The sequence below is a fragment of the Armigeres subalbatus genome, chromosome 3 (assembly GCF_024139115.2).
Source record: "Armigeres subalbatus isolate Guangzhou_Male chromosome 3, GZ_Asu_2, whole genome shotgun sequence".
In the NCBI taxonomy this organism is placed as follows: domain Eukaryota; kingdom Metazoa; phylum Arthropoda; class Insecta; order Diptera; family Culicidae; genus Armigeres; species Armigeres subalbatus.
The window spans coordinates 392483528-392508477 of record NC_085141.1 but is presented as its reverse complement, the minus strand read 5'-3'; the positions used below and the strand labels follow the sequence as shown (position 1 = coordinate 392508477).

Below are 24950 nucleotides of genomic sequence, written 5' to 3'. Positions count from 1 at the left end.
ATTCGTTTGCGGACGATTGCGGATGATCTTTAACCCGCAATGGAAAGATGAAAGCCTATATTTTCATGTGCGTACAATCTCGTAGCGGAATACGAGGGAGTACTTCATTTCAACACATGGAGGTCCTAGTGCAGTCTATAAATGATGTTTTGTGTACTATAAACCTAACATTATATGTGTTGTTTAGATTAGTCAGCAGTGGTAACTGATCAGCCCTCCCGTCCTACTTAGTCACACTTGGTCGACAACTAAGAAGCTTTGCACAAATCCAAAAATTTATATTTGTCTGTCTAGGCTATATGTGTGGATGTGAGCGTGTATGTGTGTACAAAAAATAGTGTGCCGTACGGCCGATCACCTTTACAGTCTCTTAAAATGCTCCTGCAGGTACGGATTCGCACTGCCTCCGCCCTCATGGGTCTCAATTGCGTACTGTTGGTTACTATCAACTCCCCAAAGTCAACATTTTGCGCTCCCTCATGTACGGATTCGCACTGCCTCCGCCCTCATGGGTCTCAATTGCGTACTGTTGGTTACTATCAACTCCCCAAAGTCAACATTTTGCGCTCCCTCATGTACGGATTCGCACTGTCTCCGCCCTCATGGGGCTCAATTGCGTACTGTTGGTTACTATCAACTCCCCAAAGTCAACATTTTGCGCTCCCTCATGTACGGATTCGCACTGCCTCCGCCCTCATGGGTCTCAATTGCGTACTGTTGGTTACTATCAACTCCCCAAAGCCAACATTTTGCGCTCCCTCATGTACGGATTCGCACTGCCTCCGCCCTCATGGGTCTCAATTGCGTACTGTTGGTTACTATCAACTCCCCAAAGTCAACATTTTGCGCTCCCGCATGTACGGATTCGCACTGCCTCCGCCCACATGGGTCTCAACTGCGTATACTAGCACCCATATTGGTCCCAGTTTCATATTGGAAATATCTTACTGTTCCCCTGAAATCCCATTTTCACATCGCATGAAAAAATAGTTTATTTTGGGATACTTGGGTTATACAGCCCTCCCGTCCTACTTAGTCACACTTGGTCGACAACTAAGAAGCTTTGCACAAATCCAAAAATTTATATTTGTCTGTCTAGGCTATATGTGTGGATGTGAGCGTGTATGTGTGTACAAAAAATAGTGTGCCGTACGGCCGATCACCTTTACAGTCTCTTAAAATGCCCCACCCCCTTCCCCCTTCCCCCTCCCATGGCTGCCTCTTGGATTCGAACCTAGAGCATCGACAAAACCGCCAGAATGATGCGCTCACGCTATGCACTCTTCCACGGTTACTGTGTAAATAGTTTCTGTTATCAATTGAAGCCTCTCTTGTCTGAAAAGTCAGGATGTCGGTGAGCTATGCTTTTTGCGCTCTCCACCCTCATTCGTGTGAAACGTTTCGGATAGTGAGCTACCCTGGGGCATCATTGCGCATCTCCTTTCGACAGCTCTTTGGTATGACTTGTTGCATGGTTTGCTCGTTTCGTGTCGAGGTGCGCAATGCCACCCCTGATTAAAAAGAGAGCGAGATGTGTGCAAAATCGGTGTAACAACTTACAGCTCATCACTCACACGATGCAAATTATAGTAGAAGCTCGTCACAAGCTTAATATGTATATGTAAATACATCCAGTTAGTCGATTCATGTACAAGTTACGATAGAATGGAGTCAAATCGTGATTACTGGCATTACGATATTGTTCGTTGTCTGTAACAATATCCTCCGTTTTTTCGCCTTTCCCGTACAACGAAGTTGTACCGAAGGGCTATCATTACACTCCGAAAACGAACTTTTTATAGAAGCCTCTGAGACCTATAGTGTTATATACCTATCGACTCAGCTCGACGAACATTAGACAACTTTTCGTAATCCTTAACCGATTTTCTCGCAACAAGTTTTATTCGATAGAGGACAAAGCCTTGTTGATTACTATTGAACGATCGGTCATTGCGTTTAAAAGTTATGAAGAAAATGGTACTTCGAACCATATAAGCCCCATATAAGGAGGTGTCTTAATTAAATGCGAGAAAGGCACCACCAACGCTAGGTGGATTAATCCGGTTTTTTTGAAGAATCAGAAGTGAATAAATAATATTTCTTACAAAGGTTAAACAAAAATTATCATCATCACGTAATACTGTAGGGTAAGAGAAGGGTTTGTTTAATTAAATTATGCATACCTAAAACAATACGAGAGGGAGGGATACTGCCTTTTTTGAATCACGTAATGTGTGAACAGCCCCAAATGAGAGTCGAGTTTGATACAAGTAGTAATATTCCGCTTGTATTTATAAATTGCTTCGTTACGTTATGAAATTCTCTTACCCTCTGAAAATTAATTTGTCAGTATTTTTTTATGTTCATTTTGAAATTCGTTTTTTTTTTCGGTTCGGCCAAAACAATTATTGATATACAATTTTTTGAACCTAGTTTGATCGTAAATGATAAAAAACAGATCACCTACCCTTTCTTGCACATTATAAAATGTAATAAAAGAACACCTTAGAGCTATCAAAATAGACTGTTAGAAGAATAGATTCCATTATTTTCACCGTCTCGCATTTATTTGCATTTATTTTGATGCATTGCAGCCATTCCAGACATTTTTTAAAGGATTTTTTCCAAGGGCCTTGAACATATAAACACGAATTTATTCCAAAAAGTTATAAGTGAAAACGAAAAAAGCATCGTTGAAATAGAAACGAATCAAAGTGACGAACGTCACAGGCATGGTACTTTACATGAAGTAACATCTCTCATGGAAAATGGTATAACAGAGTCATAGTCTATGTTTGATTGACGAAGAATTTGAAAGATTGTTTAAAAATTTAACAAGGAAGGAAACGAAAAAACTACAAACAATTCCCGGTTTTCCCTGTTTGCCTACGTACATCCTGAAATTCGTTTGAAAAATTTAGGGAGGCATGGTGACGAAAGTTAAAAACAGTAATTGTGGTTATAAACTCGCTGCTTCGAATTGAATAAGATTATGTTTTCACAGATTTTGATTTAGAAGTTTAGGTCTAAGATTTCACGCTTCCAAACAAATTTTGTAAGGTTCTCATGACATGGTAATGTAGAAAAACCAGATTGATCCACCTAGCGTTTATATAGCCCTTTTCGAGCTTAAAGAACGATTTTCGATATTTTGTTGCCTAAGGTAAACAATAAGAGGTGTTTTGGTAGATCGCGATGTGATTTACTTGCAGGCTACTATTTTTTTCCAAAGTGTCAAATACTTATGTTTAATGACTATCTTCTAGGAATCCAAAACTAAATGTGTTTTCAAGAGCACACCACTTAACACGGAAGCAACGCTCAACATGCTACTTTGATCCCTCTAATGTGTTTTTTTCTTCTCTCTTATACTAAGTATACGTAAAGGATATATGATCGCTACAAAAACAAACTTTTTATAGAGGGCCCGGATATATATAAAAGCCATTTTTTGCCAAGAAAAAATTCAAAATGTATCATTTTAATTTTATAAATTGATGCAATGCATAAAAATGAACGCAAATATATGTGAATTGATGGAAGTAGTGGAATCTATCCTTTTACAGTGATATTTTGGCCTTTCTAAGGCTTTTTTGTTTTTTAATAACGTGCGAGGGAGGCATAAAAAGGAATTTATCCGCTATATGAACACCTTGGTGAGAATGCAATTTCATGCTCATGTGGTACCTATTGTATCGTGTAGAATCACCCAAAAATCAAAACAAGGATCAGATTATATTGAATTATATTGAATATATTAAGACATTATTATAATAAAGAATAACTCACGCCAACTTTACGTCGATTAACGGTACCGTGCCACTGCAGTTCCAGAATTCCAACGGTGCCGTCATGCTGCCACATCGCTGCCGCTGACAACACGTCTCAGACAAGTTGACGGGTCAAGCGATAGTGTATGTATTCCGAAAGACAAAATAGATAATTTTCACTCTTTTGCACTTTCCAACACACACTAAGAGGTGAACATTTTTCTTTTCTTATTTTTTTCTCCATATTTTCATGCACATATTGCTAAACAAATCACTGAATAAATCACTCTTATGCACTTTCTAATCTTCTTCATTGAACTGGGGTGCTAGATGATAGCACGTTTCTGGTGAGCACATCAGAAATAACCCTATTGCGCTTTGCAGTTTTGTAGCAAGCGTCGGGTATATCTTGTTACGCACATGTACGTTACGTATTACTACGTCAGGTATAACGGACGACCGACATAAAATGGTCCAAAGAACAACTTATGACATAAAGAAGGCAGAATTATGCCTAACGTCGCGGACCCGTAAGCGTCAACATAATTCCTGCTATATGACTTCTTCGTTCTTCGAGAATCTTCCAAATCGCCGTGCCAATCGATAACATACATGACTACAGAATTTCTGATCACTTCTTAGCTCTTCGCGATCTTCTTTATAGAATTGACGTGCCTAACACACATCGATAGCACGATTTAGTTAAACATATCAGATATAACTCTTCGGCATTATTCGAAACTTATATGCCTATCACCAACACATTTTTGATTATCGATCTGCTTCGTTTATCATACTTCTTCACACGATGAAACATGCGAATTCACAGTGATTCAGCAAAACAACATCTGCTAAACAAAACATTATTAACTCTTTCACGTTTCGCGACACTCCCGAAAGAATCTGCCTCTAAATTGATGCCACACTCAGAAATCAAACTTCTGCCAAGCAAATCCAAAATTACTCTACCGCACTTCCGTACCTTCTCGATCAAACTGGATCGAAAAATAATTCTTTTTATTTTATAATATTCTCCAACAGACCAATACAAGTTTATGTCGTGTCTCAAGTGCGTGTCAAACATGGATAGTATATGAATAAACACTAGACTAGAGGAATAGATAAAGAACAGAAATGCCAAACATACATAAATATATGACTGTATTTTTGGATAAAATTGGAGAGAGAAAAATAAAATTGCATTTTTATATTGTTAAACAAAATTTAAGTTTTATGGCAAAAAAGGTAAACATTATGGAAAACGTGTGCTTAACAAATTACATTAGTATTCTTTTTTGTAGAATATGAGAAAAATGTAAATTTGTTTTAGTTGCGAATTAAGTGTTGAGTTGAATCACAAAAACATATTTGAAGACCCGTCGGGATTTACTACTGAATTCAATCAAAAATAACCCCATCAGGTATTCATTCATTAATTACTTCAAAAATTTCTCCAAGTACTCCTTTATAAAATTATTCATGAGATGATTTAGATTTTTTTTGGAACCATTCCAAAATTTTTTATTTCGAGGAAGAAATAGTGGATAATTCAAAACAATCAGAAGGAATTTTAAAGAGATTTGTTGATGAACGCTAGAAGGAATTGCACATAAAATTTCTAGAGAAAACCGTTTTGACTCAAATCCTGAAAATGACTCTTATTCCAAACACTGGCGATTTTGCATAATTTTACTTAATTTTCCATCGGTTTTAAGTACGAAGGATCAAGATTACAAACGAATTCAAAATTCTATAGAAGAATGGTCACCGGTTAGCCTTGCGACTTTGATTCTTGTTTCGGCCTACGATGTTTTCGGGTGGGAAACTTTCTTGGCTCCCTGGGCATAGTGTCTTCATTGTGATTGTAACTCAAGATACATACTTACTCATGCAATTGGCATAGAAAAGCATTCAATTAATAACTGTGTAAATGCTAATAGTATGGAATATAGAGCCAATGAAGAAGAATTTTCGCAATTTTCGGGTGAATTTTCGCAATTTTCGGGCGAATTTTCGCAAGTTTCAAGAGCAATGCTTGAAATTTTTAGGGAATTACTATGGATATTTCAGTAGGCATTCTTGGTGGAATGTTTGAAAGAGTTCTCAGATTTTTTCAGCAAAATCTTCGAAGAAACTTCTGGAGATTTTTCCTTCCTCTGAAAAGAATCTCCGAATATTTTCTCGAACAAATTATCAAAATTAAAATTTTTATAAAACTTTTTGTACGAATTTGCATTAAATTAAAGCTTGTGCATTTTGCTTTAAAAGCATTGTTTTTAATATTGTCTTTATGGTTGCAATTATGCCACCTCTATTAGCACCATTACCTCAAATGGCAGAAGATATTTATTAACATAACATTCATTTGAAGTTCTAATGAATATTGGCATTTCAGGACTATTTCCTAAGAAAATCCTATGTGTCCTAATAATAAACAATGTCCCTTGGAGTGTCCGAATAATAGAGCTTTTTTTTAACAGTTAAGTATATTAGTTTAGTAGGAAATCGTAATAAATCAATGTTTGTTTACAAAATAACGTACACGCAAGAAATGACCCCTTAAATGTATGTGTACTTTCTCATACTTTTCTAAAAAAGCCTTTTCATTAAATTCATTTGATTCTAATGATTATCCTACATCCGACACATACCTTGTATTTGACAAACAACTGAACTATATGACTAATTAAAAGTTCCCCAGGCATTCGCCGACCAACTCAACGACCAACAGAAATGCTTATCAAGTTGGTGGTCCAGGCGCCATTTTCCAACAGGTTTTTTTTCGCAAAATACATTGCTTTATCCGTCTGATGACTGGTGTCTATGCAATCAAGTACAAATTACTCCAAAAACCAAACAAATGAAGCAACCATCTCAAATGCAAACAAACATTTCAGCAATAAATTATTTATCATCGATCACATTTGTTTAATTAAAAAGAAAAAAAAATGCAATAATAGTCAAGAATAAAAACGAAAATCCATCGATTAAAATGATTTTTTCTACGCATATACTCCTTAAACTGAACTTTTCAAAAGTATGTTTCAACTTCATAGATTCCATTTTGTAAACTCATGTATTTAATAAAAATGCATTCTGGCGATAAGTCATTAATATCACACATACTTATTATGAGTACAACCCCATTGCAAAAATCCATGTGGGTTGGCACATGAATAGAATGGTCTTATTTTCTTGAGTGTACGACCGAATCGCAAAGTGAACCCTATTTGATTTAATGTGTAAAACAAGTTCTTACCAGAGATCAGCCAGTATCTTTGTTAGACAAATATTTGTATTAGAAAACGAAATTCTCACCGATCTACGTCGCCACGCCACCGCCCGCTGCTGACTACAAACGGCATAATTGTCTTTACTTGAGAAGCTTTTCAGCTCTTGGCTAGCTCACCTGATAATTTCAAATGTATTCGCACTTAGAACCTTAACTGAAGGCTTAATTTAGGATTTATATGCGCCTAATGAAAAATATTTCAAAGGTTTTAAATATAATGTTAAAGGCTTGTCATAAAACAAGAATAACTAAAAAAAAAACAAGATAGAAAATATCTCTAGGCTAGGTCAGGAACTTATTTTCAAACGAGTTGTTCGCTTCTTTACTAGATTCTTTAGTGATAACCTGGGTGGTGCGAATAGAATCGATTTGGTTGTCAAACTGAAGCCAACACGGAAGAAAAAAAGTACCCAAAATAGAGTATTTTTAAACTTACTTTTGAGTTATTTTTTTTCTTCTCTTTCATCCACTCTTTCTTTTGTTGTTATTTGGGGCAGAAATAAAAATAAACTTTGTTTGAGCTTTGGATTATTTGTAACAAATATTATCACATTAGAGTCCTATAAGAAGAGTAACGTCATGTGCCACGTTTGACAGGTCTCCTGATCGTTTGGAACGCGCATTTGTATGGAACTGACAGACGATTCTGTTCCAATTCTGACACTTGATGACAATGTTATTATAGTCACAGTATATCACATTATATTTCGAATGTAAAATTGTTAGGAATGCAACTAAAAAGCACTCTTTACGAAGTTTCACGAGATTCCGCAGACAAAAACAAAAACTGACAACCGGAGACGAGCCAGCCTAGGGCTGAAAGTCTCCTTAATAAACACAAAACTTGCAAAAACTTACACGAAGCATACCCGGTGGCTTCCGCAAACGAACGTCAACCGAAACGATTCGCACTACAGATGGCACACCAATTAATTTCTCGCGACGAAGAGAAAACACAGAATTTACACGACACGCACCGCACTAACGAATTATTTTTCTTGCTGTCCGGAGCAGAAAAATCAACTTTCGCCCGCAGTATTCAAACCCGTACTGACGGGCGAAACAAAACACGCCCTAGGGTAGTTGTACCAGTAACAGCATTAGTGACTGTTTAGTACACATAATAGTACGGAATACGATTTATCTAATCCATATGTCGGCTATAAGTCTTTCTTCCCTACTTTTTACCATTAGCAAATTCTATAGATTATACCATAAACCTCAGATTATGTCACAAAATGTTGTATCCTATACGGAATCGCTATTATAATTGATTCATGTTCCAATAACTTACTGAAGTTAAGGAAAATGTTGAATCCAGTGCCCTAATATCATAAATTGACGTAATGAATATTGTTGTATAGCATAATGCTCACTATATTCAACACTTCAGCGCTATTGTATTTTGTAGAACACTGCAATGCAAGGGAAAAATGGAACGATAAAGTTTGTGATATGGATTAGTATGGAAATCTAATTTACTTTCCAAAAACATCTGCAAACACTTTTTGCAGAGGAAATCATCGGCAGCAAAATGTACCATTATGCAAATCAATTGTGTTACTTTTTGTTCAAGGAACATGGCACACATGTGACATAATTTTCCAGAGTTACAGTTATGCGGTCACTATGCTCGCTGTTAAAAAACAACTTGGTAGTTTTTTCGGGATTTTTAGAACAAACTTTCAGATTTCACCAGTTTAGATGAAAGAACTAACAATTTGAAGACAATGTATGAGCCTAACTCAAAATAGCAAAAAATGCAAATGTTACAAATATGCGATCAAGGGCGGACTACACATATACCATTTATTGGAGTAAGTAATTTCGAATAGAAAACAAATATACATGTATTATTTAAACATTATTTTAATTAAAAAATAGAAAAGAAAGACTTTTAACCAAGCTTTTGATTCAATAAATGCCATTAATAGTTTTACATCCAATTTAAAACAAATGGATGAGTAGCAATTGTGTCATGTGTCAGGCATGTGTCTCTTTTCCTCGCAAGTCAGTGAAAAAAAAACGACGAAATTTGTGCCTCATTAGTTTAATTAGTTTAATAAATTAGTTTAATAAAATAGTCTTAATTTATCACGTTTATTATTACCAGGTAGGTATCATTACTGGTACACCGACCCTAACGACTCTACCCACCCACAGTAAAACTGACATGACATGACGTCAGAAACCAAACGAAAGAGCGCCTGTCGCCGCCGTCGCTGCCGTCACCGCCATCGCCGGCACGAGAGAGTGAGTGCAGCCAACCATCGACGTAACGCTGCGCTGTAACACGCCGAATGCGTGAGTTCAAGAGAGCTCTGCCGCTGAACAGTGAAGAGCGTAAGCAGTCATTATCATTGTCATCATCATTGGAAACACGCGTTGCGCTTTGAAAACACCACGTGCTCATTGCCATATAGAACCCATGGCTTAGAGATACAATATGTGCACTAGACAAAAGTGAATTGAAAGTCGCTCAAAATGAACTTCTCAACATGTTTTTTTTAACTCACCTAAATTAACAGCAAGATGAACATGTCCAACTATCGACAAGCCAATAAAGTTGATCGTGAACCATGTTTAAGCGGATTAGTAAAAACCCCCTAAGAGTTAAGCGGAGGCGAAAAAAAATTCCTTAAATAAAAATTATCTAAATTAATAAAAAAAAGAGTTGGGGCTTCCTTTATCACGATTAAACTAGCCAACGGAATGGCCGATTTGCAAAAACAATCTTATGCTTTCAATCCGGTTTAAGTTCACATACAGAAAAGACATTTGATGAGTAGTAAGAGATGTTTGAATTTTAAAACGATCATACATAAATTGATCTAGAATGCGGCGCTGCAAACATTTGACATATTTGAATAGAAAACTGTTTAGAGCTTTTTGTGGGATATATTTACTTGTCATATGAGTTATTTAGTATTATTTCATTTCGCTAGATTGTAATTTTACAGATATATATCTAGAACTTCGTAAGATCCTTTACAGTGTGTAATTCTTGACTTGACTACGTTCTAGGACTAATCAAGTCTAACAAAGTCGAGTCAAGTACGAGACACTGAAGTCAATATTTCTACTGAGATCGAAAAACGATGATAAATTTGTACCAAAATAATTCAGTCTAATTTATTCATTCTTGCCAAAAATGTATGTCGATGCAGAGAACAATCATATTCCATGTTATCGTGCCCCATTGCATAGCTAGACAAACCATCAAACTCACCCAAACTTGAATTGAGTAAAATGTAGTCATGTAACTTTCTGTTGCTGGTTTTCCATTTTAGCATCCAAATTTGTAGTATAATGGAAAAATAGTATGGACAAATATGCCTTACACGAACTGTAAACCACTGTATTATGATCAGTAATTTCAAAAAAAAAGTAGTGCTAGTTCTGAATAAGGCAGGGTCCGTTCAGATGACGAATGATGATCTGGGATATCACTTTGCAGGTGGCATTTAGGATGGTGATCGCTCCGGTAGCTGGTCAATTTTCTAGATTCTGAATACCAGTCTGTGAAGACAAGTGGATAGCTTTCCGGGATCATCTTGATGAATTCAGTTCAGATATAATCCTTATCAGCTGCATCGATGCTATTGGGCTGTTGGGTCTTCAATTTTCTTAAAGTTTGAGGCTGTTAAGTTTCCAACGTTCGCTGAACTGGCTCGCCTTCTCCGCTGCCTTGACTTTCACCGCTTGTGCTCTCAGCGGGATTTAAGTATTCCTTGAAGTGCCGCTTCCTTCTTCCGATAACACGTAGCCTTTGCGGTATGCGTTGAGCTTCTGATAGAACTTACGAGTTTCTTGAGAACGGCACAGGTGGTTCCTTGTTGCAGCGCGACCGCCCGCACTGCGTCCTTCTTCTCCAAAATCTATCTGCACTCTTCGTCGAACCAATAGTTTCGTCAACTTTGTCACACATACCTAATATTGTTTTATACTGCGTCGCTAATGGCTGCTTCAACTGCACTTCAACAGAGGCCCCAAATGTACTCAAGAAAGCCCCATCGAGCTACCCTTCTTCCGCGACGCTGCTTTAAGATGCTGCACATATGCAATGGAGACATCAGGTTGCTTCAGTCACTCTAGGTTGTACCGAGGCGGCCGTCGTTACCGAACATTGTTGATGACGAATAGTTATGCTTGCAGTTTAACCATTCCTAGACAGTCGATGTTAGTGTCAAGATAGATCCTGACGTCAATAATGTGAGAGAAGTACCATCCATCAATAAGTTTGTTATTCTGTCTGCAAGTATACCGATATTGATTGGTGTGCTTAAAGAAGGTGCTAGGAATCGCTATATTATTGAAGGCCGCTTAATTAATTATCCGTAGTCCGCTTTCCTTCGTCAACCAGTGGGCGCTGAACTTTGCAATAGTCTTTCTGAACTCCTCCCCCTGACCAACCAGAGCAGAGCATTTACATGACCTATGATGATTTTGACGTATTGGCTTGGGCAGCTTTCGAATTTATGTTTGATCTATGCGTAGAATTCGTCCTTATAATATTCAGTGCTTCCGGAGTGGGCTATGGACGATGATTATGCTATAGTTGATGACCCGGATTTAGAACCTCTTAATGATCGGTTACCACCCGATCACGCTCCTTTGCATATCGCCCATCACATTGAAAAATGTTTCCAGCTCGCGTGTGTTGCCGCAGCTCTGGTAGATGGCGATTACTTCTAATCATTCGCACCATTGATCCCTTCCAACACTACCCCCTACGCTACAATGCCAAATCCGCGGTCTTACAGCACATCGACGTGTATGCGTATGCTTCCGGTGAAGTTGAGATTCGCAGTTTCCCGATCCGAACTTCTAAACCCTAGTCCCACCGAAATTCTTAGTTTTCGAATATGCGCCCTCAAAATAGTCTTATTGTATGAGCGCCCCCTTAAAAAATAGGCGACTAAGTACCCCATATTTTACGACGACAGGGCTGTAACTGATCCTTGTCTTACGGCACGCTGAAAACCATCAAATTAACATGATTTTTGATAAGTTGTCATTAATACTATTAAGGAACAAACGTAAAAATTTCAATGACACATAATGGAGATAATATTGAAGAATAGTCTAAAAATATAATACTATGCAAAAGTTCGAAAAACGTGAAAGGGTTTTTGGCCAGCTACTCCACTGTGCGTGGGGCGTATTCGAGGATGGAGAGATGCGGCCTCGAACCTTGTATTGTGGCGTTAAATTGTTGATTCAGTGTTATCTGTTTAGATGTAGACTTAATAATTGAAATGAAATGAAGTGCCTAAGAAATGAGTTTTTTTTTTGCACGTGTTTTGCGTACAGACATACACACACATACACACAGACATCACCTCAATTCGTCGAACTGTGTTGGTATATAACTCTATGGGTCTCCGGTCTTTCTACAAAAAGTTTGGTTTTTGGAGCATTCATATACTGCCCATGATTTCATAGTTGACGTATCAACCATAAGAAATTTCAGCGAATTTAGCTTATTACGTCTTCACTAGGTTATGTCAACCGCTGCAACATCGATACGTTGCTTGTTCCAAGCCTCATTTATGTGCTTACGGGTTGAACGATGTTTGTCCCTGAATTATTCGAAATACATTCGAAAGTGCAATGGTTGTTACATCAACTATGAAATCATGGGCAGTATAGCCTTTCAGTACACTTAGTGTACGAGAAAGGCAAAGATGGTATGCTGGCCATAGCTTCCGAGCCCATAGTCCTATCTGGCCAATTTTCAATAGGAAACCATGGGACAGAATTGTGCGTCAAATGCAACTTGTTGTGAGCAATTCAGTTGCTTGGAAAATGAGTGACATTTTATACGTGATTTTTACGTAAAAAAATGTATTTTGGCCATAGCTGCCGAGCCCATAGTCTGATCTGACCAATTTTCAATAAGCTATTTTACGAAACGAGTGAAATGATAGCAGACCTACCACTTATATCAACTTTTTATACGGAACACTTGCAAACACGAAACGAAATGATGATGATGATGACGAAATGATGATGGTTGCCATGCAAATCTACAGAAACAAAACGCCGAGCCGTCCACTCAATGCATTGCAATGGTGGAGTCTCGATCAGCTGATCGAAACTGTCTCATAAAATGGCTTATAGGAAACAATGGGACAAGATTCTGCGCCGAATGCAACTTGTTGCGAATAAGTGCTTGAAAAGGGAGTGACATTTTTTACGCGATTTTTACGTATAAATTTGTATTTTGGCCATAATTTTCGATCCCATAGTCCGATCTAACTCATTTTTAATAAGAAATAATTTGACTTGATTCTGCGTCGAATTCAACTTGTTGCGAGCAAATCATTAAAGGGTAAGTACCTAAAAAATGAGTGACATTTTCTGCGTAATTTTGTTGCGTGGGTGCACACACATACATCACCTCAATTCGTCGAACTGAGTTATAAAAATAGTATTTTTGCCATAACTTTTGAGCCCATAGCCCATATGGCCAATTTTCAATAGGAAACAAAATGAAAAGATTCCGCGTTGTATGCAATCGATTAAGGATAAATGCCAAAAAAAAATGAGTGAGAAATTTTTACTCGCCCGTTTTGGTATGAAAAAATGTATTTTGCCCATAAATTCTGAGCCCATAGTCCGATCTAGCAAATTTCCAATAGAAAACAATGGGACAGGATTCTGCATCGAATGCAACTTGTTGCAAGCAAGAATAGTGTTTTAAAAATGAGTGTGATTTGTTTGCGCATACACATACACACACACACAGACCTCACTTCAATTCGTCTAGTTGAGTCAACACTATGGGTCTCCGGGTCTCCTATAAAAAGTTCTGGAGCGAACGTATACTTTGTATAAGAGAAAGGCAAAAAACGAGTGACATTTTTTACGTAAAAAATTGTATTTAGGTCATAACTTCCGATCCCGGCCATGAACAAATCCGGAAAATTTATGATAAATTTAAGAACAAAGATAAAAGAGGGGGTTCCACTTCTCGCGAACTGGCTCTTAACTATATTTACTGCACACGCATAGGTTGGCAATGAAAGTCCGCAATCAATAATTGTTGCAAGAGCTGGTCTTGAAAAATGTTCGATGCAAACACGATTATTTCTCATTGAGAACTGCCGTTCCTTCTAACATGGCGAACAGGAGAAGCTAGAGATAAATGTTCAACGCGAAGAGAAATAAAAATGGTAATTGATATTTACCGTTTCCCTTGTCCCGTAGTATCCCTGATGTCGCACAGTTGGAATATCTGATGAAATAGTGTTCTTGGACAGCAGTAGTGCTAACTTGTGCCTTTTTTTTCGCGCCACGGACACGGCCCACAGGAGTGCCCACGACTCTTTGGGAAAGAAATCATCAAATATGTATTTTTCCTGGCAAAGAGATTTTTTGTCTAAAAAAGGTTCCATTGCTACAGAGATATCCCTATCCCGCAGCTCGCTTCACATATTCAAACTTGGTGGAACAGAGCGCTAATGAAAAGAATGGCAATATGCAAAGTAGATTGTAGTAGAGCTAGGGCTGCACAACTGTAACTGGAAATCCTCCGGGATGGTGTCGAATATTGGAATGGGACACAGGATGTGGGATGTTTTTTTTTACAAGGACGAAAATTGAGCACGTCTTTTTTTCGAGAAGGAGATGGGTACGTATAAAATCCTCATTTTATTTACGTGAGATCACGCTGCGATGAAAAAATAATACGTGCTTTAACTTCATTTGTGCTTTAAATTGAATGGTTGCTGCTGATGAAAATTGGTATTGAGGAGCAATTATATTGTATTTAGAATTCTATTTTATTAGCTGGTAGAAATGAGATGCGGGCAACCATCGAACATTGTATATAAACATGTTTTCAGTTAAGTTTTATCAGGCTATTGATTAGGCTTTGAATAGCCGGTTCTGTATTTTGCAATTACAGGTATTCGTTATTGAATTAATTGGTCCTAAGCAGATCATGTTGCTTTATTGTTTGTGTTCAAGCCAATATTTGTTGGCAATTGTTTTTGCATTTTACCTTTACATGAAGATAATATATTATTTATTATAACAATAATCTTCTTATTGATTGCTTTTTAATATGCATGGCTTGAATCTAAGAACGTATATCAAAAGGGATTCTACTAACTCAGCGGTTCTCAACCTTTTTCATGAGAGATACCCCTTCAAACTTTTGCATTATTTGAGGTACCCCCTCTTGAAAGTATTCTTCTAAACCTCTTGAAAGATTAATTCTGAGCCCTTTGAAGGTAGACTTCCGAGCCTCTTGCACTGACCTTCTGAATCTCTTGAAAGTAGGCTTCCGAACCTCTTGAAGGTAGAATTCCGAGGTTCTTGAAAAGAGGGTTTCGATCCTCTTAAAAAGAGCATTCCAAGTCTTTTGAAATGAACCTTCCGAATCTCTTGAAAAGAGTTTTTTGAGCTTTTTGAGCTGAGTCTTTTGAGAAGAACCTTCCGAATCTCTTGAAAGGAGCCTTTTGAGCTTTTTGAAAGAAGGCTTCCGAGCCTCTTGAAAGGAGGCTTTCAGACCTCTTAACACGAGACTTCCGGGCTTCTTGAAAGGAGGCTTCCGGGCCTCTTGAAAGCAGGCTTCCGAGCGTCTTGATAAAAGGCTTCTAAACATCTTGTAGAGAGGCTTTCTAGACTCTTGAAAGGAGCTTTCCGAGCCTTTTGAAAGGAACCTTCCTACCTTCTTGAAAGAAGGCTTCCAGGCCTCTTGAAAGGAGGCTTCCAGGCCTCATGAAGGAGGCTTCCAGGCCTCTTGAAAGGAGGCTTCCAGGCGTCATGAAAGGAGGTTTCCAAGCCGCCGAACCATTTGAAAAAGGCTCTTGAACAACTTGAAAGGAGTCTCCCGAGTCTCCTGTAAGAAGGCCTTCGAGCTGCTTGGAAGAAATGTGTGCGGGTTGTAGAGTGCAGGATTCTATTGGATTTACTAATCACCATGCATATTATGTACAAAACAAGGTTTTGAAATAAAAAACCCAGATTAATCCACCTAGCGGTGATGATGCCTTTCTCGCTCTTTATAAAATGTGTCGAGAAAAATTCTTTAGAGAGGTCAAATAGAACAAATATAAAGCAATTAATGGTTTTGACTCGTGGAGAAACCATATCAAAACCGTCATAAAATCGGTTGTAGACGAAATCAGGGGCAGAAAAATTTTAACATGCTAAAAATCGAGTCATCGCTGTATCTTGTACATATTCATTTATGGGATGATGCTATGGCAGTTTCATTGCAAAGAATTGAAAATAGTAGTTTGTGCAACTAGTTGCAAAAAGATGATTTTTTTCAGCACGAGTATGATAAATCTGTACCAAAATGGTACAATTTTATTTACTTCACATGATCAATCTTGACAAAAAATCGTGTTGCTGCAGAAAACAAATAGATTCCATGTTATCGTGCCACATTAGGTGCTCGACAGACCATAGAGCGATAAATAAACCTGTCTTTGGAGAATTTGATGTCATGCTCACCAAATTATTTTATTTATTACGTGACACAGAGAATACACTGTTTGAACACCCACCAAAGCCAATTGAGCCAAATGTGGCCATGTAACTATTGTTCTAATGCTGGTTTTTCATTATACCACCCAAATGAGTGCTATTTGGAAAACCAGCATTTGCTATAATGGAAAATAATGGATTTTATGCAACCCATTTGAGTTGCATAATGCTCATTAAAGCACCCATACATGTCATTGGTATGGAAAAGTAGGCCGTTTCATCACTCAAATGCCGACCAGGTATTATGATCAGAAATTGCAAAATATTTTTTTATGAAGTTAAATTGTAAACAAATAATCAATCAAAAGCCTGAATGCGTCCATTTTTGAAAGAATTAAAACCAAAAAATAGAGAACTATTCAAATTACACATGTTCCAAGATCAGAAAAAAAAATCGTATCTTCGAAATAGTGAGAATGTAGCTAAAACTATTTTGAGAGCCTATTCCGACTACAAGCTTTATCAGGATAAAGCTATAATAAGGAGGCTCTTGATGTCAAAGTTGTCGTGTAACATCTCGTAATCTTCAAACGTATGTAGCAAGCATGTTTGACAAACTACATCCTATTTACATAATTATTAGGACGTACCTTATCATTATCGGATAATAGTAAAAGAGTAAAAAATTGATTACCTGATAACTTTCCCTCAAAACCACAAACGCTCATTAATAATGAAATTTATTTGTTTAACGATAATTCAAACTACGGACAAAATTAGCTCAAATCCTATTCTCGGTTGCGCATGAAATGCTTGTGGTAGATAGAAGTGGGCTACGCCGTTACTAACTGGAAGACTTGATACTTTGAATTTCCCTGATTAAAGCAGAATTCGCCATCTCCTCACAAACCAATTGAGCAGCTTACTCCGATATATGTGTAATTAGTCCTACAAAGGGTTTCAAAATTCCATCAACCGAGCTAGCGATTTTTGGATTTCAAGTTCTTAATTATATCCACGGAAATCAAATAGAACATGAAATATGAGTATTAATCGAATGATTTAAGATAAACGCAATTGAAAAACGCTCATTTCTATGAACATTGAAGTTACTTCCCCTCTCTTTATGGAATATTTCTGTTCCAAAAAGCGTGACTTGAGACAATTTTTAATCTGTATTTCTCGATGCCAATTCAATAGCTACGAAGTCACATACATTTTTTAATGTTCATATAAAACAAACCTGACAGCTGAATAGAACTGCTATCGACTACGCGGCTTTTTCTACTCAGATCTCTCTTTGAACGTTCTCGAAAAGTAAGTTAGTTCTTAATACATAATATTCTGGCTAAATTTTTTATGGTCAATTTAATACAAAACAATGGGCAGAAACTTAATGAAAACATGAAACAGGATTTGCCGTCCTATACAACTTGTTGTGAGTAAACAAATTAAGACCAAGTGTCCCAAAACTAAGTGAATTTTTTAAATGCATTTTACGAATAAAAAATTAGTTCTTCGGCTTCTTTTAAAAAGGTTTTTTTTTTTGTAAAAAAAAATATATTGGCCAAATTTTTTTTATTTTTTTACTTTGTATACGAGAAAGGCAAAAAATATATTGGCTAAAACTTTCGAGCCCAGAGTCCCAATTTTCATTGGAAAACAATTGGACAGGATTCCCCGTCGAACACAATTTGTTGCGCGTAAATCGGTTGATGAAAACTGATTGAAAAGTTGACCTGACTTTCCAAGCCTTTTTTGCTTAAAAATGTATTTTGACCACAGTTTCTGATCCCGTCTGCCCAGTTCTCAATAGAAAGCAATGGGACGGGATCCCCTGTCGAACGCTACTTTTGCGAAACAATCGGACAAGGATAAGTGCCAAAAAAGAGAGCTAGATTTTTTCACTCGTCTTCGTCAAAAGATAAAGTATTTTGACCTTAACTTCTGAGCCCATAGTCCGACGTAGCCAATTTTCAATAGGAAACAATAGGACAGGATTCTGCGTCGAATGCAACTTGTTGCGAGTAAATCGGCTAAGAGTAAGTGCTTGAAAAATGGACTAGACTTTTCCACTCGTTGTTGTCTAAAAAAAGTATTTTGACCATAACTTCTTAGCCCATAGTCCGATCCTGCCATTTTCAATAGGAAACAATGGGACAGGATTCTGCGTCGAATGCAACTTGTTGCGAGTAAATCGGTGAAGAGTAAGTGCCTGAAAAATGGACTAGACTTTTCCACTCGTTGTTGTCTAAAAAAAAAGTATTTTGACCATAACTTCTGAGCCCATAATCCGATCCGGCCAATTTTCAATAGGAAACAATGGGATAGGATTCTGCGTCGAATGCAACTTGTTGCGAGCAAATCGGTTAAGGGTAAGTACCTGAAAAGTGGGCTAGATTTTTTGCGCACATACACACACATACACACACACACATACACACGCACACACATACACACACACACACACACACACAGACATCACCTCGATTCGTCGAGCTGAGTCGATCGGTATATAACACTATGGGTCTCCGAGCCTTCTATAAAAAGTTTGTTTTTGGAGCGAACATATAGCCTTTACGTATACTTTGTATACGAGAAAGGCAAAAATACACAATTATCAAAACTTTCTCGATAAGAAAATTATTTTGAGCTTTTTAGTGGAATGTTTTCACCTGTCATAAGACGAGTTTATACAATCCCATTGAATTCCACCACTTAATTGTATCTTGACAGATACGTATTTCGACCTCAACAGTAAGGCCGTCTTCAGTGTCTAGTACTTGACTCGACTTAACTTTCTCAACAAATTTTGATTGGAATTGTAATTCGTCCGCCATTACGAATTTTTGTTCGAGGTACCCTCTTGGGCCATCGAAGGTACCCTCAGGGGTACATGTACCCCAGGTTGAGAACCGCTGTACTAACTGATAACGAAGTTGAAATAATGACCCCGCCTTGACTCCGTTATGATATTGTCATCTGAGCATTGGACCAGTTCTGCTGACCTCAAACCAATCGCATATTAGCATATCGATTCTCAATTTAATATTATCTAACAGGACTTCACCGTTTCAATAAACTTGTTGATGCATGCAGCGTGTTATCTCAACCACTCAACGCTCAATCCTATCAATCAAACCCTACAGTACGCATTTATGTACACATTCCTAATCCAACATGGAAAACTAAAATTAGTCATTTTCTGTTATGTCCGACATATTCTATGCCGTGTGCCACAGAATAAGAACATTGTGACATGTTGAACCAAGCATTCATCCAGATTCTCAGCCACTCTCAGCATAGCCAAATTTCACCAATGTGAATAAATTATGTCTACTCCAGTTGATTCCACAATACAGCAGTCAGTGATGTATAAAGAAACTCCACTTAATCAATATTTGTTCTCCTGTCGGGCACTTCCTTTCATCTGAGGCTTGGTTATCTACCTATTATCATTTCACATTCATCATCGTCAACATCACAAGACAATCTTCAACAAGGTAACATGTTGTAAATAATGCGAGATTGGTTCGTTAATTAATTACTTTCCCACACATCCGCACACAAGGTTTGTTATCTGAGCCTTTCGGAAACGTGAATAAGTCACGAGCAAACACGATGACATCCCATTTAATGCCAGATTAATTAGGTTAATTGTTTCATTGGCGTACCGTGCGACATGTCGTCACAATCAACATCAAAATGGTTTCAGGGCCCCCAAAAAGTGATATACCCCAACCAATAATGCCACTCACACTCATAACTTATGCCTCTTATCTGCTGTTTCCTTCCCAGATTCTCCAACACCAGTCAAGTGAGTTGTCTTCGCGAAACCATCACTGCACATCCGGGGCAACAGGGCCGGAAGCCATCCATAATCACCACCAGCACCATCACCACAGCAATCAGACCCTGCCGAGATCTGCCAAGTCGGCCCCACTGCCCCCGGTTCGGTCATCGAGCAATGCGCCATCACCTTCGCCGGCATCTTGCATTACGGCCAGTGCTTCGACAACGACGGCATCCATTTCACCATCCCCCACCCCGTCGGCCTCGACGGCGTCCACCCAAACGGCGGCCCCGCTGACTTCCATTCTTGTAAATAGCAATAGCGCCAATGGCAGCAACAGTGGCAGCCACGGACATCATCTTCATCACCATACGTGCGGTGGTGGCGGTGTCGGCGGTGGGATAAACAGCAATGTCATTACGGTGGACTTGGTGAGCTCAACCAATCCGAAACTGACGGGACCGGGACCGGGCTCGTCCTATAGCAGTAATAGCAACAATTTTATCGGTAGCGGTAGTGGTAGCAGTAGTTTAGGTAGTAGTGGGAACAGCGGCGCTCATCATCATCACCACCACTCGCATCATTCTCACGCGGTGGGTGGTGCTGGTGCTGGGGGTGGCGTAGGAGTAGCAGGAGGAGGTTCCGTCCTAGGTATCAGCGGAGGGATCATTGGCCATGGTGGTAGCGGGAATCTCACAGGATCCATGACCAATGCTAACCACCCGCAGATGGCTGCCGCCGGAACGTCAACGCTGAAAAAACGTGTTCAGATCCAGGAGGTAACCGTATAGCACAGGTACAGCACAGCTGACGACGACCAGGAAGCTGTGTGAGGATATAAAAATGAGCGAAAGCACTAAAAACCTTTAGCAATCCGCTAAGAATGTAATCCACTACACTGGAACTGGGAGTGAAATCCCCGTGAAGCAATCAGGGAATCGGAGTGCGTCGGACGCGGAGTGGGTTCCTATTTCTGTAAAATTAATTAAATTGAAACTTGAACGAAATTTCAGAGCGTCGAGCCATTCAAGCTTGACTTACTTTCATTTTGCAAACGGCTTTCCCCTTTCCAATTTCGATTCCGTTTGCCAGCGGACTCTAAACCGGCACATCGAATCTTTGAAGTTGGCGTCGCTCCAACCGCGCTGACAAAATGTTGAGAATTGAAAGATGAACGTCGCTCCGGCAGTGTTTGATATTCCGGTCCCGATAGCGTTTACAAGGTTGTAATGTTCGAGTGATTAGCAGAAGTGTTTGTGTTTCTGTGAACGTAAAGTGGGGCGATTTATTGGAAAGGAATTAGTTGGATTTGTTAGGGAGTGAAAGTATAAATGAGGATTGTGTATTTTTCTGGCAATTAAATTTTGTGATCTGTTGTTTAATTATCGCGCTAAAAGTTTGTTCCCTTTCGGGTACATGGTAAAGATTAATCAATTACTCAATGTGTTTATGGCAGTCAACTCTTTCAAAGAAAAACAATTATAGGACAAGTCATTATTTAGCTTTAAGGGCAATGTTGCTCTTATTGCTTAGGGGTTGTTCATAAACCACCTACTTAGACTTGGGGAAAATGATTCCTGATAGATGCTACAAAGCTTAGTTTTATTTTTGAGTTTTTCAACTTTAAATACCTTTTTGGCTTAAATCTCGAACATGACTCAAATTCCACTGGCGTTTTAGCGACCTGAAACAAAAACATTCATCGGTTTTTCTTACTGAGGGTCAAGAATACAATCGAATTCAACCTCCTATGGAGAAAATTGCACGAATAAAGCCAAAATGACCATATAGAAGCGAGTTTTCAGAATATGAGTCATGTTCGGAATTTGAGTCAAAACGTAGACTTCAGGTTTTTTTTTTCGTGAAATGAAATTCAATGTATGTCTCGTAAGTAAGTATGGATTTTCGTTTTTTCGATCATTTTCGATCATCTATAAAGAGGAAAAAATGATAACGAACATCTTACAGAGAAGATCAAGGGCATATTCGAAAGGGAATTTTCCAAGGAATTTAGTGAATGCAGTTTCATGGACGTGGAACCCTTCTGTATGTAGTAAACGAGCTTTTTTTTTCATATTTTTCGTCATGTGATCTTTGAGAAATTCTGTTCAACATTTTGGGACGATATTGTACACAATTATCTGTAAATAATGTTTATTTTTACAGTAAATATGAAAAAATGTTAAACGCATTTTGATGCTTATTTGAACCCACAATCCCTTCCATTTTTAACTTTTACATACGGCCGAAAGCCACTTGGCCGAATTCCGCTAGACCGAACAAACCATTAGGACGAAAGTCATTTGGCCGAAGGGGTCATACGGCCGAGTAAGTCATTTGGCCGAACAATTCATTCAGTTGAATATAGCGCCCATTACTATTTATCAACCAACACCTCGATCGAAACGTCACGCGAACGAAAGGAAATACACCCAGGTTTTTTTACACGGTTTGGTTTTAGAGTTAACCCCACGATAAAAATCACAAAAAATCAAAGAAAATTCAGGAGGTATTTAAAAAGCTGTGAAGGTTCAGGCTAACCGAAAAATTAATGAATTCCAACCGCTCAAAAAAACCTGGGTGTAATGCGGAACCAAACGATTTCGTAAGGCAAGCATCGCTAGCGCTGCATGTTCATGATGGGTGTACGTACATACGCCAAGTTGTAACAGGAGAATCCCGGGTCAAGGCCGAAACCAAACGATACGATACACTACTAATGTTGCCAAGATAGACTGGGGTAGCCTGTTACCAGATCCACCTGACTTTTGTAGTGCGCCTTCATTCCACACAGTTACCGACGGAATCGGGTTGGAACTGTAAGCGCGAACTCTTTCCGTTGCGACCAAACCTTAAACCTTCAAAACAAATCCTGCTTATGCGCCAACACACCAGAAGGGAGTGATGCGGAACCGCAATTATGTAGGCCTGCCCGGCTGACTCTTTCAAGGCGGGTTTTTGACGAATGAAGCTAACTACTGACCAATAGGCAAAAAACGAATTTAAAACGGATCAGAATAAAAAACCAAACCTTAACCTTTGGATCTCAATTACAATAAATTAAAGTTGGAGCATCACATTCAGTTTAGATTCTCTATTGTTTCCCATACAATTTTTCTACTTCCTATGAAACTTGCGCAAGTTATTATCTACTCTAACTTGTTTGTAGCTTGGCTACCTCGATGATCGGTTGCAGGCGACGATGGCGGCTGAGCCAAGGGATTGGCGATGGACGACAGGCCGGATGGGGGAAGGCCGGACGACGATAGGGGCGGAAGACCATATGCCGGACAGCGATGGGCCGTATGATGATAGGCCGGACGAAGGTATGTCGGACGACGACGGGCCGGCTGAAAATTGGCCGCATGGTATTAGCTTGACAGGACTACGAGGAGCGTCTCAGATGGCCAATCGATGCCGGTCGATAACGTGCTCGGCGGCGCGGAGGTCGGTAGTGTACTCGCCTCGCGAGGATTGATATGGCTGATGACTTACGGTTCTGGCTTCCGGGTCCCAACGTGGTTAGCATTTGCCTACTCTTTCGCCACTGACGTCTTGAGGCTTCTTAATTTTCCCGTTTCCGCACGATGTCACAACCGCCAAGGGGCGATCGCGGGTTTGGTGATTATTGCACACACCAGCACACGATTTGAGCGTACGAGCGACACCACAGCACACTTGAAGAACGAAGCTCCGGAACCTGCGTAGATCGCACAAAAAAACCTTCACTTGAAGGTTTAGCCTTCAAGCGTAATACTTCCGTAAGCTACTGAGCCACAGAATATCAAACCGACTTGTACCTTGTTTATTTTCGTTCGATAACCCGTTTCTACTCTTTTCAAGACCACTTGATTTACTTCTTGTCTTCGACTACCGATCACTTTAAGTAAGAGGCTTTGGATCTTTATTCGTTCCTATTTATAATCTACGGCATGAATACCGTAGATAACAAAGGGGAAGTATTGGCCAACTGATTTGGTATGCACAAAACTGTTGGTGTCTCAACTAGAAAGGGTACGCTAGTGAGCAGCTACCGTAAAGGTAGTGTTCATACCCGCCAAGCATCAGTATCTGTTCTTTGTTGGGAAAACAGGTTACCAAATCAAACTGTTACAAAGTATATCGTATTGTTCGAGTTTTTTTGGCAGATGCAATTGAGCATTGACGGCAGCGGCAGCAGCAGCTCCGCTCCGGTAGATGAGCAAACGGGTGGCACCGCCCTCTGTCTTCCGGAGCGTCGAGGGGGACAACAAGGAGCACCACTTGGAGGAAAAGATCTCCACTTCAGCAACGGGTAAGCGGGTGGCACCTCCCTCTGCTTGCTGAAGTGTCGAGCAACAACAGCAGCAGCATTTGGCTGGTATTGGAAGAAAAGAGAGGTTGCATTAGATGACCGATCGCGACAACTCCTAACTTCCCAATCATCATTTCTCACTTCTCACTGCGAAGAGAGACATGTCTCTTCTTACGCTTATCCCACTTTTCAAAGTGAGAAGCAATAAGCGAGAAATTAGTAAAAAGTGAGACATGAGTCGTCTCACTTCTCTTTTCTACCTTTCTCTTCCTCACTGTGAAAAGTGAGTAGTGAGACGTCTCATTCCACATCGTACTTCTCACTTTTCACAGTGAGAAATGTGGAGTGAGAAGTGAG

The 24950-nt window shown here is 39.1% G+C and overlaps 1 protein-coding gene across 1 annotated transcript in view; it reads left to right on the top strand.

The window, feature by feature from the left end:
* The window catches only part of LOC134226794 (neuroligin-3-like), a 295936-nt gene extending 274560 nt beyond the window's left edge, over positions 1-21376 (top strand). The window contains exon 16 of the mRNA XM_062707784.1: positions 20305-21376. Coding sequence (XP_062563768.1) covers positions 20305-21090 — 786 coding nt within the window. The 3' untranslated portion in view covers positions 21091-21376. The remainder of the gene's footprint in view (positions 1-20304) is intronic.
* Positions 21377-24950: the final 3574 nt, after the last annotated feature.